Source organism: Trifolium pratense, linkage group LG1 (assembly GCF_020283565.1).
Source record: "Trifolium pratense cultivar HEN17-A07 linkage group LG1, ARS_RC_1.1, whole genome shotgun sequence".
Lineage (NCBI taxonomy): Eukaryota > Viridiplantae > Streptophyta > Magnoliopsida > Fabales > Fabaceae > Trifolium > Trifolium pratense.
Window position 1 is genome coordinate 6,664,344 of NC_060059.1, and position 14,058 is coordinate 6,678,401.

A 14,058-nucleotide genomic window follows, 5' to 3' on the forward strand; every position below is an offset into this window, starting at 1 on the left:
GTTCGTTTCGCAGGTACCGAAGTAGTGTTCTATGGCTACAACATGAGGTCAAAAATGGCAAGAACGCAAGAAAACCCATGGCTTCGTAAATTAAGACTTGAACTTGCTTCGATTCGTATTGTAACTTACGAAAATGCTAGTCTTTGGTTCTTAAGGACTGAAGTGTGTATTATATCGGCAAAACCCCATACACTTCATCACTTTGAAGAAAATTGAATTTTGGGGCTGTGAAGGACAGGTTGGAGGATTTGATTGAGAAGAGAACCTAATTTTGCATACATAAACAGAAAATTAGACATTCCAAATAAAAATCATATAATGAAATCAATGAGAAAGAAAGTGATGGCGGCGAAGGTGGTGGTGGTGGTGAAGATATCGATGAGGATGAGAGAGAGCTTATGAGAGAAGAATTGAAATCCAGAACGAAAGTGAGTTATGATATTGAAGAGAGGGAGAATTTGAAATTTGAAATTTGAAATTGATTTCAACCTAGCATGTATGCAGACTGTGTTTGCTTTCTAGTGTGATATGTGGAAATAAACTTTATTGGCTAAAAGAAGAAAACAACACACAATCGATGAAAGTGGCCACACATTGATTGAAATGTTTTTTTGTTTGGCGTCAAAGCTTTTCTTTCTTCAGGATTGGGCTTTGCTGGGCCAGAGCCAGACTGTAAACTCAAGTATTTGGCCCAGTTTCGCATAACATGAGAGGAGGGAAATATCATTTGAATTTTCGCCCAAAAGAAGAAGTTTTTTTGTCTTTTTCCATGTAGGATTTGCTCAAATTGAATATGGGAGTGACATGTGTACAAAATTACTCTAGAGTCGTGTTGAATTTGTGTAATTAGAATGATGAGTCGCAATTAACATTTCTGTCTTCATCAAACTCAACATAGTTTACTTTTTCATCCAAAGTTGAAGACTAATACTGAAAATGCCCTAACTCGGGACACTTATAACATTCATTGAATTCTTTGTTGAAAGATTGTCTTCCTTTCCTCCATCCTCTTCCTCCACAACCCTTTTCTCTTCCTCCTGTTTTCCCTTCATTTGTGACCTTCACAACATGTTCCTCCTCTTTATTCCCTTGAGTCCTTTGTTCATGTATTAATAGACTACTTTGAAGCTCATCAATAGGTCCAAAGGTACAAACAACCACATCAAATGAAGTTTATATATCTTTCTGATAACATAAAAATATAAACTCCATTTATTCTTATATATATTTGCAAGCTGCTTCAGATTGGTTTTGTAGTTATCCAATGAGATTTAAGAAATTATTGGTCTACATCAAGGAAAAGTACAACAATCCTTTGATTTACGTTATGGAAAATGGTAAATACAACAATGGATAATGGATTTTTTTTTTCAATTCTAGTTTTAGGGAAGTTGTTGTACTTCTTGTACCTATTTTCCCTTTACTTTCTTTTACTAATATAATTTAGCCTCTAAAAAAAAAGTAACATTGGTGTTAATGCCTTGTGGTACATGTCAAATAAGAAGGGTGTGAATATGGTTGCTGCTCTACTGTCATCAATGGGCCTCACCATAAATTTCTAATTTTTTTAAAAATGTTATAGTCAACAGCAACGGTTTCCTATGTTCTCTAAAGTAACTCATAAAATTGTTCTCTAAAGTAGGAAAAGAGAACTGTTTTTGCACATTACACAACGCTTTTTTTGGTGTGGGCGTAGGGTGAACACAGTACAAACACATACAAATTCGTATTATAATTTCCAAATTGTCAAGGGCAAAATCGTCAAGACGGGGGCTCAAAGTAATATAGGGGACCTAAAAAGCAAATTTCTAATTACAGTTTTGATCTCCTCTCTCCTCATGAAAATAGTCCACCTATATTCATTTCAATCAATTTTAGTCCCTCTCAAACAATTATGATCTTATGTGTCACATTTTTAATGACTAGGTAAAAATTGCTGACATGTCACAATTAACTTTTTTATGTCACTAATTACATATTTTAAATTTATAAAAACACCAGAATAAAACTCAAAATTAAAATAACAAAACAGAAATTATTATAAAACAAAAATAAAATGGAAAAAGCCAACCCCCTTAAGGTATGAAAGAAAAGTGCACTAGCACAAGAAATGTTAGAAACACTACAAAATACACAGTTTTGGGTTTTGCTAACTTCTAACATTATCAAATGTCCCTTTAAGGAAAATTTTGTCCTTATAAAAATTTTGGTTTTTTCTAGTTCAAATTCAAGGAAAATTCGGTTAACAGAAATCGAAATTTTTTTTCAAGGTAAAAAAATTTTGATTCGTAGCAACCGAAGTTTTTATTGAAGGGCAAAAAAGTAAAATCATGAGGGGGGGAAAGAACCATGGGGGGCCTAAAGAGAAAACATCAAGATATAGTATATACTATATAGGCATGGCAACAAAGCAGGCCGGGATGAGTTTTATCTTCTCCATCCCCAAACCCGATAAGATTTAGGTATCCTCATATTTGCTTCGACTACAAAGGAAAAAAATAGACCCTCAAACTCATACAAAATTGGGTTCGGGTATCCCATCATGCTAAGCAGAAAAATGTAATTTAAGAATTAATTTGTTGAAGAGTTTTTCGGTTAATAAAGGTAAAAAAATATAATGTTGATACAAATAGGGCGGATTCAGGATGAATACTAGCTAGTAGATTCATTACCCACGTCCCTCTTTTGAAATCGAAGAAAACTTAAACCCGAATCAAGAATAATGCTAGTAACACACTCTTTAACAAACACACTACAACACACTCTCTTTTATTGGTTGAAATTCACATGGGTCCCATAAAAAAATGTGGACCCATATAACTTTTATGGGACCCATGTGAATTTCAACCAATAAAAGAGAGTGTGTTGGAGTATGTTTGTTAAAGAGTGTGTTGCTAGCATTCCTCCCCGAATCAATATTTTGTCTTACTATTATTATGATAAATTTCATTTATATTTTTTCTATGACATTTATTAAAATACTCTCAAAATATGAAATTATCAAGAGCTCGTTTGAATTGACTTATTTTTATGTTACGTGAAATTACTTATACAAATAAATAAACTTTTATGTAACATTATATTTTTTTCCAAGGTAGTTTATGAGAAAAACGACTTATAAAGATACAATTTTTTATTAGTGAAAACTTATGAATTAACATAAAAATTTATTTATTTGCATAAGCTATTTTCATAGACTTAAAAATAAGTCAAATCCAAATGGGCCACTATAACTAGAGAGACATGATAGGATAAGCTTGATCAGAATTAACTTATCATATCCTGCTGTATCACCAAACACTGGATTGCGGCAGAATATGATACAGTTATCTTATCCTGTCTCTTATCCTGTGCACCAAACGGACCCTTAAGCGTCAACTTTAATTCTATCGGCAATGATCCTAGATAACCCTTTGCATTTTAACAGCTTCATTCATTTATCCGTCAGTATTCAAGGATGAGTATTAATCCAGCTATAGAAAGTTCAAGACACCTAAGATATAGTATATAGGCATGGCAAAAAGGCAGGCGGGATGAGTTTTATCTTCTCCATCCCCAAACCTGATAAGATTTAGGTATCCTCATATTTGAGAATTTGTTGAAGAGTTTTTCAGTTAATAAAGGTAAAAAAATATAATGTTGATACAAATAGGGCGGATTCAAGATGAATACTAGTAGATTCATTACCCACATCCGTCTTTTGAAATCGAAGAAAACTCAAACCTGAATCAATATTTTGTCTTACTATTATTATGATAAATTTCATTTATATTTTTTCTATGACATTTATTAAAATACTCTCAAAATATGAAATTATCAAGAACTCGTTTGAATTGACTTATTTTTATCTTATGTAAGATAGTTTATGAGAAAACGACCTATAAAGATACAAATTTTTATTAGTGAAAACTTATGAAATAACATAAAAATTTATTTATTTGCATAAGCTATTTTCATAGACTTAAAAATAAGTCAAATCCAAATGGGCCACTATAAATTAATCTTGATATTTTTTATATATATTCTTATGACTTCTTCAAAAGAAGTCTTGATTTATTTTCATTATTATTTTTTTTATTTTACTTTTTATGACCTTTTTATGACTCAAAAGTTTTCTTTTTTGACGGAAGCATTTCACTCATTATAAAAGTCTCGATATAAGGTGGACAATAACTTCTTCAAAAAAAGGTGGACAATAATCAAAAACTTGGTGACTAGCATATAAACGAGCTGTCTGAGCTAATTTGTGAGTTACTCGGTTAGCTTGTCTCCCAACATAGCAGTTATTAAATAAATTCAACAACCTCTTTCATATAGTAACATAGCTACTTGCGCCATAGTATTGCTGCCCATCGATTCAATGAAGATATTTGCTGGTGCAATCTTTCCCAAAATTCGGATTCTATCCACACTTCTTGAGCAGCCTTACATCCTGGGGGCGTCTCCGAGTTTTAGGAGATCCTGTGCAAAATATAAAAGTGGCCCCTTAATAAAAAAAATTAAAAAAATTATCGATTTAAATTGCATATAATATAAAAAAAACATTCTTGTAAACATATAAATTATCAATATTAAATCTTACATTAAATTAAATGGAACAAGAAATACAAAATAATTATCTTTGAATATAACGTCAAAAAGTAACATCATAATTTAAGATTAAATTTTATGCAAAGATTAAAATGGACTAGAACTATATTTACGAGTATAGATAACTAATATATTGATACTCATGATATTTATGAACATTAACAATATATAACTATTATTTTAGGACCTAAAAATTAATCTATTAATATACATCTGATATTTTATATGTCTAAATAATATATAAGTAATATTATAGGACCTCAAAATTTTGAGTTGAGGCCCTCAAAATTTTGAGGCCCTATGCCGTCGCACACCTCGCACATGCATGCGAGCCTCCTCTGCTTACATCCAATTTACAGCAGGTTTGTTGAGTTAACCATTTTCAATTTTTTTTTATGTATAGACTATTATTTCATTCTTCTGGTTAAATTTTTTAAAATTATACTATATGCAAGAATTTGTGTACGAAACTCTTGTGATTTAAGTACCACATTGATCATTTCTATCTGCTATATGTTGTACCTACTTCTAACATTTCCAAACCCTTTTAAGAGTCTGCAACTTTAATTATCGGCAATGATCCTTCCAACTTCCAATTTAGTGGCTTCGCTCATTTTTCTTCAAGAGGATAATTGTGACTATAAAAGGTTCAAGACACTTGAGATATATATATGCAAGAATAGACTCATATTCTTTCATGTGTTAAATAAGTTTTTGTCCCTAAAAATTACATGCATAAAATTATTATTTTGTAGATATATTTAGAATCATATGAATTAAAATTATGTGAATAAAAGTTTTTTAGGAACAAAAATATAACATTATTTTTTATAATAAGAGCAGAAAATACTTTTAAAATATGAAATTATCAACTACCACGAATTAATCTTGATTTCTTTTTTACTTTTTGTGATTCTTTCATCACTCACACATCATAAGATTTAATGTTATTTTTCTTATTATACCCTTAACTATTTAATATTCTCTTCTTTCAATTCTTCAATTTATTTTTTCTTGATAATAAATAAAGGACAATTTTGTAAATCAACTCATAATTTATATTTTCCATGCAACATTATATTTCTTAAAAAGGATATTCCAGACTTTTCGGTCAAAAACAAATAAAAACCCAAGATGGACATTTATGCCACTTAAATTTTGTCCAATTATAACCGAAAAAATGCGTTAATTTTGAATCATCGTTATTACTATTTCTATTATCATGCAGTGAATCAACTTTTTTTTACAACTAAACAAGGAAATTATATAACTATAGAAAAGAATAGTAACCGATTCGTTGAAAAATACAGTAACGATTGACTTTAATAAGCATTTGTATTCATAATCCTCACTATATATATATATCAAACATATATGTGTGTTTATCCACAAGTTACATATTTCTCATCAAAACATGAAGAATCCAATATTCCAAAATTCCTACGTAATTTTCTTTGTCCATAGTTTTTATGTATATATTTGTTCATATTCATATATAATGTTGCTTATTTTTGTCTAAGAAAATAAACGTTACATATGGTGATTATTATTGTTTTGTGCAGATTATTGGTGTGATCTCCGCAGTTTTGATATTTGGATCATTAGTAGAATGCAGAGTACCAAGTAGTTCGAACAAAATTGATTATACTGCTATCAATTGCAGAAAACACAGTGCAATTTTGACCGATTTTGGCGCTGTTGGCGATGGAAAAACCCTTAACACAAAGGCATTTAACTCTGCAATAACCAAACTTAGCCAATATGCAAATGATGGTGGCGCAACACTTATTGTTCCGCCAGGTAAATGGTTAACCGGAAGCTTCAATCTCACAAGCCATTTCACTCTTTTTCTCCAAAAGGATGCTGTCATTCTTGCATCTCAGGTATAAATTACAATTTTCTCCGTTTCATTTGCATTGAATTCTTAAAAGTATATGATCCTATTTAATTTTGTACTAGCATTTGAATAATTATATAATAATGTACTAAAGGGTCATTTTAATTAAACAGAATGAAGCAGATTGGCCTCAACTTCCTGTTTTACCCTCTTATGGAAGAGGAAGAGATGCACCAGCCGGAAGATATAGTAGTCTCATTTTCGGAACTCATCTCACTGATGTTATAATTACCGGTAATTACTTAGTTGATAATGTAAAGATTAGGCATCATTAAACATTTTGTTTGTTAAGTTTATAGTATTTTTTTCCTGACCTATTGGAATTTGTTCATAAGGTAATAATGGGACAATTGATGGACAAGGATCTGTTTGGTGGGAGAAGTTCAAAAAGGGTGAAGTGAAACTTACTAGACCATACATGATTGAACTCATGTACTCTGATCAAATCCAAATCTCAAATCTCAATTTGATCAATTCCCCTTATTGGTTTGTCCATCCAATTTACAGCAGGTTTGATTAGTCACCTTTTTAAATTTCTCAAAAAAAATTAATGTTTTGTTTTTCTCTATATACACATTATTATTTCATTCTTCTGATTAAACTTATATCTTCAGTAACATAATCGTAAATGGACTTACCATTCGTGCTCCATTGGATGTTCCAAACACAGATGGCATCAACCCAGGTAAATTTTTATGTGGCGTTTATATATCAAAATCGAACAAAAGATACAATTACAAGGACTAAAACACTAACTATACTACATTTTTTCCAATTTGTTTTCTTAACAGATTCATGTACTAATGTTAGAATTGAAGACAACTATATCGAATCTGGTGATGATTGTATCGCAATTAAAAGTGGATGGGATCAGTATGGAATCAAATTTGGAAAGCCATCAGAACATATCGTCATAAGAAGGGTAACATGTATATCTCCTAAGAGTGCTATGGTTGCAATAGGCAGTGAAATGTCAGGTGGAGTCCAAGATGTTAGAATCGAAGACTTAACCGCCATCAACACAGAATCAGCTGTTAGAATTAAATCAGCTGTCGGTAGAGGTGGATTCGTGAAGGACATTTTTGTTAAAGGATTGAATTTGAACACAATGAAATATGTGTTTTGGATGACTGGTTCTTATGGAGATCATCCTGATAGCAAATTTGATCCAAAAGCATTGCCTGAGATTAATGGAATAAATTTTAGAGATGTTACTGCTAAGAATGCGACGATTGCAGGGAAACTAGAAGGAATTTCTAATGATCCTTTTACAGGAATATGTATTTCTAATGCGACTATTGAAATGTTTGTAAAAAAGGATTCAGATATTGAAATGGATGCAAAAAAGGTGAAGCTTCCATGGAATTGCACTGATGTTGCTGGAGTTACAAGCAATGTGGTTCCTCAACCATGTGCTTTGTTACCTGATAAGAAGGTGGATTGTCCTTTTCCAACTGATAAACTGGTCATTGAAAATGTTCAGTTCAAGACTTGTTTAGTATCCAAAATTATACTAGTTTTTTTTAGTGGTTAGAAATTTTTTAGTGATAAACTGATAAACTGATAAGAATCCAAGCCCGTTAGTTTGGGCACTTCTTATTTAGTATCCAAAATTATACTAGTTTTTTTTAGTGGTTAGAAATTTCACCTTAAACGTGGATAAATGGGATGAACGGATTTCAACCTCAACCCCCTGCATATATAATGCAAGGTCCTACCAACTAAGTCAAGCTCCGGATAAAATGTTAACTTCCTATGTATATTTCCATGATTTTTGCCCCCCACTTTGCTTGTCATCATCATGGGAGGTTTTTTGCCTCTCGTCATGCTCCAATCATGCATTGTGTTAGGGCACCTTGTGTTAATTAGTGCCCCATGATTCTTTCCTACCTTGTGTTAACGTGGGGTTAATCCCCTACCGTGGGTTTAATTGATGAGGATAGGCTGGGCCTCCCTTTTGGAATTGGATATAATTCAGTTTAAAAAAATTCTTTTTAGACCCCCAACAATTCTCTTAGGCCTCGTAAATTTCCCGTAGTTACATCGAACGAACCCTCATAGGCTGGGCCTCCCTCATATATTTTGGTATTTGTTTAAAGCAAAAATGGAAATTCACCCATAAATACCAAAATACTGTTCATAAGGGTTCGTTCGATGTAACTACAGGAGAAGCTTTAGGGCTAAATGATGCTCTCGATTGGATTGAAAAGTTGGAAGAACGTCATGTGATTTTTGAGATGGATTCGCAAATTATTGTGAAAGCAATCAAATGAAAAGCTGAGATTAGGAAAAGGTTGGGTTGGAGTGGCGTAGCGCTGTATCAAGTTTTTGGAAAGCAACTCTAATTCTGATATTAGGTGTGTACATAGAGACGCAAACCAGATCGCCCATGAGATGATCAAGTGGGTCGAAAATGAGCCCAATAGTGTTTGAAACAATTGTATACCCATGTGTATTTGGCCTTTTATCCAAAAAGATAAAAGTCTTGTAATTCTTATTTAGTTTCTCTTTTATATAAGTATTTTCCTTTAAAAAAAAAAGAAAAAAAAAGAATGGTCAATAAAATATTTGAAACAATGTATAAACAGGGTCCATAGCTCAGTGGTAGAGCATTTGACTGCAGATCAAGAGGTCACCGGTTCGAACCCGGTTGGGCCCTTTTTATGTTATTACTTCGTTTTATTTATTTATTTATTTTTTTGAACGGTTAAAAAAAGTTAAAAATAGTTTTGAGAAGACAACGGCCTTAAGAAAGAAGAAGAAACGTTGAGCAGGTTCCAGAATCCAGCCAGGCTGTACACAAACTTAGCGACTTCTTAACGACGTTTGTAGAACATTCCAGACCCTCCCACTTCTCGCTATTTAAATACCTTCCTTCTCCTTTCCTCACTCAACTTCAAATAAACAAACAACAAAAGCGATTATTCTTTTGAGCTCATCAACCCAAACGCGATTATTCTTCTTCTTATTTGATCACAGCAATTCATCGACCGTTTTGTGTTCCAATGGCAGAAATTGAAATGCGTGACGCTGAAACCTTTGCATTCCAGGCTGAGATCAACCAACTTCTCAGTCTCATCATCAACACTTTCTACAGCAACAAGGAGATTTTCCTTCGTGAACTCGTCAGCAATGCCTCCGACGTGAGTTTTTTTTTTCGCCTTTTCTATATTTGTTACTTTATTTTGAGTTTTTGGATTCTGATTTTGTTTTGGTTACAGGCTTTGGATAAAATTCGATTCGAGAGCTTAACGGACAAGAGTAAACTTGATGCTCAACCTGAGCTTTTCATCAGACTTGTTCCTGACAAAGCAAACAAAACACTCTCAATTATTGATAGTGGTATTGGCATGACCAAAGCAGGTAAACTAATTATTAATTGAATTTTGAAATGTGCTCAATTGTGAATTGTAATGTTCATTGTGTGTTAATTAAATGTTGTGTTTTAGATTTGGTGAACAATTTGGGTACGATTGCGAGGTCTGGTACAAAGGAATTCATGGAGGCATTACAGGCTGGGGCTGATGTTAGCATGATTGGTCAATTTGGTGTTGGATTCTACTCTGCTTATCTTGTTGCGGAGAAAGTCATTGTTACTACTAAACACAATGATGATGAACAATACATTTGGGAATCACAGGCTGGTGGATCTTTTACTGTTACTAGGGATGTTAATGGCGAACAACTTGGTAGGGGAACTAAGATTACCTTGTTCCTCAAGGAAGATCAGGTAAATACATCAAACTTCAACTCTATGATTTAGTTTGTTGACAATTTGAGTCATTGAATTGATATAGGATTAAAGAGTTTCAATTTGAAGGACAAATTTAAAATAGTATTAATTCTAGAGACTAATTCTGATACATTGATAGTTTTAATGGTTTTAGTGTTTTTTATGTTGAACTTAATCAACAAGAATCACTAGTGTACGTGAATGTTTTATATCCTAGTAGTATACCAGAATCACGGTGATCTACCATAATTTTCCAAAAGCTACTAAGTGTAGTTTCTGCAAAATCGCGGTAGATCACTGTGATTCTGGTACATGGACTGTGATGCCAAAGGCCACATCTATTTTATACAAGAATCTTACCTTCAATTTTGATATATTCTAATTGAACTACTATTTAAATTGTGTATCCAAGTTGTTCAAAAGAAATTGTGTACCCAACTACACTGTTTTAGTATTTTAAATAACCAACCAATTTTAATGTTATTTGAACCACTAAAATTTTAATGTTATTCTTCTTTGGTTTCCTTTTTCTGTAAACAAACAAATGATTTATTGAATTTTTAATTGGTTCTTTGTTATAGTTGGAGTACTTGGAGGAGAGGAGGATTAAGGATCTTGTGAAGAAGCATTCTGAGTTCATTAGCTATCCAATCTACCTCTGGACTGAGAAGACAACTGAGAAAGAGATTAGTGATGACGAGGATGATGAACCAAAGAAGGAAGAGGAAGGAGATGTTGAGGAAGTAGATGAAGAGAAGGAGAAAGATTCTAAGAAGAAGAAGAAAATTAAGGAGGTTTCTCATGAGTGGGAACAAATCAACAAGCAGAAACCAATCTGGTTGCGTAAGCCAGAGGAGATTACTAAGGAGGAGTATGGTTCTTTCTACAAGAGCATTACCAATGATTGGGAAGATCACTTGGCTGTTAAGCATTTCTCCGTGGAGGGCCAACTCGAGTTCAAGGCTATTCTCTTTGTTCCCAAGAGAGCACCGTTTGATTTGTTTGACACTAGGAAGAAGATGAACAATATCAAGCTGTATGTGAGGAGGGTGTTCATTATGGACAACTGTGAGGAACTTATCCCTGAGTACCTTGGATTTATCAAAGGTGTTGTTGACTCTGATGATTTGCCACTCAACATCTCTCGTGAGATGCTACAACAGAACAAGATCTTGAAGGTGATTAGGAAGAATCTTGTGAAGAAGTGTATTGAGATGTTCAATGAGATTGCTGAGAATAAAGAAGATTACAACAAATTCTATGATGCTTTCTCCAAGAATTTGAAATTAGGTATTCATGAGGATAGCCAGAACAGAGCTAAATTGGCTGATTTGCTCAGATACCACTCTACAAAAAGTGGAGATGAGATGACAAGCTTGAAGGACTATGTTACCAGAATGAAAGATGGTCAGAAGGACATTTACTATATCACTGGTGAGAGCAAGAAGGCAGTGGAGAATTCTCCATTCTTGGAGAAGCTTAAGAAGAAGGGCTATGAGGTGCTCTTTATGGTAGATGCTATTGATGAGTATGCTGTTGGACAACTGAAGGAATATGATGGTAAGAAGTTAGTGTCTGCTACCAAGGAAGGTTTGAAGTTAGATGAGGAGAGTGAGGAAGAGAAAAAGAAGAGAGAGGAGAAGAAGAAATCTTTTGAGGATCTCTGCAGGACAATCAAGGAGATATTGGGAGACAAAGTTGAGAAGGTAGTTGTCTCTGATAGGATTGTGGATTCTCCATGCTGTTTGGTGACAGGTGAATATGGGTGGAGTGCAAACATGGAAAGGATCATGAAGGCTCAAGCATTGAGAGATAGCAGCATGAGTGGTTACATGTCCAGCAAGAAGACCATGGAAATTAATCCAGATAATGGTATTATGGAAGAACTAAGGAAAAGGGCTGAAGCTGACAAGAATGATAAGTCAGTGAAGGACCTTGTGTTGCTTCTTTTCGAAACAGCACTTTTGACTTCTGGTTTCAGCCTTGATGATCCAAGCACATTTGCTGCTAGAATTCATAGGATGTTGAAGCTGGGTCTCAGCATTGATGAAGAGGAGACTGCTGGAGATGAAGATATGCCCCCATTGGAGGAGGTAGGTGCTGAAGAGAGCAAGATGGAGGAGGTTGATTAAGTGGTCAATAATATCTTTACTCTTGTGTCAATTGTTTACTGTAAGAAAATTTTCTGGTGTCATTTTGTGTTGGCCTTGTTCATAGGGGTGGTGAAGAATGTTTATCTACATAAGTTTGTGCTTTACTTTCTTTTGCTTTTGGTTTTACAGTATCATCTTATGGTATCAAATGTGCTTTTGTTGCTCATCAACTAATTTTGTAGTATAAAGCGATTTTGAGTTGTACTCTTTTTATCTTTCTCTCTATAAAAAAATTAAACTTCTTTTACATTCTTTAAAATTACTTATCACATGTTAGGGAATAATTTTATTTTATTATTTGGATAAAATATTGTTAGCTAAAATAAAATATTAAAGAAGCCATTCATGAGGATATCTACTTAATTTTCTGTCCTCAGTCCTCTCTTAAGCTGGATTATTGAAGTTACTTTTAAGTTTTAACATTGAAGGTAGAAGTTAGGATATAGGAATTAGATTATTCGTGAATTACTTCACATAATAAGGGATACAAATTACTCATTTTCTCCCATCCTTTCTACCTAGCAAGCAAGTAATGCAACAGGACAAGATAGAATTAATAACAATTGAGATTAAACTAGAAGCAATTGTGTATGAAATTAGCAAGGACTGAAAATTCAGTTATGATTGAATTCAACAATTATTAGTTACTCCCTCTATAAACATATTTGACAAAAAAGTGTTCCTAAAATATATGTTTTTTTTTTTTCTATAAATTATTAGATAATTTATTGTTTTAGGTGGTTTTGTGATGTTCTTCCTTTTTAGAATATATTTTTATAGTTAAAAGTTTTTAGAATATTGTGACCTAAGTAAGAAAATTAGACGAAAAGGTATATATCAAATAAATCAGTTGATAATTAATAAGAGTAGATTAGATAAAATTAATTAGGGTTGTGCCCTCTTTTTTTACACACAAAAAAAAAGAGATAAAATTAATAAAAAAATTAGATAAAGTCTTTTTTGACCTTGGTTGTCTTCTTTAATAGTAGTAATAATTTTTTTCTTTTTTTTCGAAAAAATAAAAGTATCTCAAAAAGATTTTTAAAAAGAAAAAACTAGGGTTCACTTGTTAAAGAAGTACACATATATAAGTATTACAAGTGAACTAAAGAAAAGTAGATCCATCGACATTCAAAAACGGTGGAGAGGTAAGTTAAGCAACCTAGAAATTCTTAATAACACACTAATTTTAAATTAGGGTTCATATCTTTCAAGAAAATAGAAGTATCTCAAAAAGATTTGTTTAAAAAAGATTTATTTAATAAAGTATCTCAAAAAGATTTGTTTAAAAGTACATATATGAGCTAGCATTACAGTGAAGTAAAGAAAAGTAGAATCAGTTTAAAGAGCATCCATTGACATTGAGAAAAAGAGAGGTAAGTTTTCTAATTTATTATTTATGATTCACTGTATATGTTAACAAATTTAGTATTCATTGTTAATTGTAACTTAAGCAACCTAAAAATTCTTAATGACATACTAATTTTAAATTAGGGTTCATATGTTCAAAATCTAAACATGAACTTTGTATTAAAACTAAAATTTAACTCGTTCTATATAAAGTATATGATTAAATAAGTTAAATTATGTTGAATGTTATTTCAATATGAAATTCAGTTTCATAACAGAAGAAACTACTAATATTCTATAACTTTACATAAAAAATTAGTATTTTCTTCTATTAT

General features: G+C 32.4%; 2 protein-coding genes and 1 non-coding gene across 4 annotated transcripts; all 3 read left to right on the plus strand.

The window, feature by feature from the left end:
- Positions 1–54: 54 nt before the first annotated feature.
- Positions 55–8,021, plus strand: LOC123913064 (probable polygalacturonase). The gene is made up of 7 exons (XM_045963665.1): positions 55–162; positions 5,984–6,034; positions 6,153–6,473; positions 6,601–6,721; positions 6,823–6,997; positions 7,102–7,172; positions 7,279–8,021. Exons 1-7 carry the CDS (start codon positions 55–57, stop codon positions 8,019–8,021), a joined length of 1,590 nt encoding a protein of 529 aa, XP_045819621.1.
- Positions 8,022–9,074: 1,053 nt separating this feature from the next.
- Positions 9,075–9,146, plus strand: TRNAC-GCA. Its single transcript has one exon. It is a non-coding gene; the product is annotated as a tRNA-Cys (tRNA).
- A 29-nt stretch (positions 9,147–9,175) lies between these two features.
- Positions 9,176–12,632, plus strand: LOC123924342 (heat shock protein 83). 2 transcript variants are annotated; one of them, XM_045977213.1, is made up of 4 exons: positions 9,176–9,630; positions 9,709–9,850; positions 9,937–10,217; positions 10,802–12,632. In XM_045977213.1, the coding sequence occupies exons 1-4, from the start codon at positions 9,493–9,495 to the stop codon at positions 12,350–12,352; spliced, it is 2,112 nt and encodes a 703-aa protein (XP_045833169.1). In that variant the 5' UTR covers positions 9,176–9,492; the 3' UTR covers positions 12,353–12,632. The 2 variants fall into 2 exon arrangements, with proteins under 2 accessions (XP_045833169.1, XP_045833162.1); XM_045977206.1 differs by having other exon boundaries at positions 9,250–9,850.
- The last annotated feature ends 1,426 nt before the right edge of the window (positions 12,633–14,058 follow it).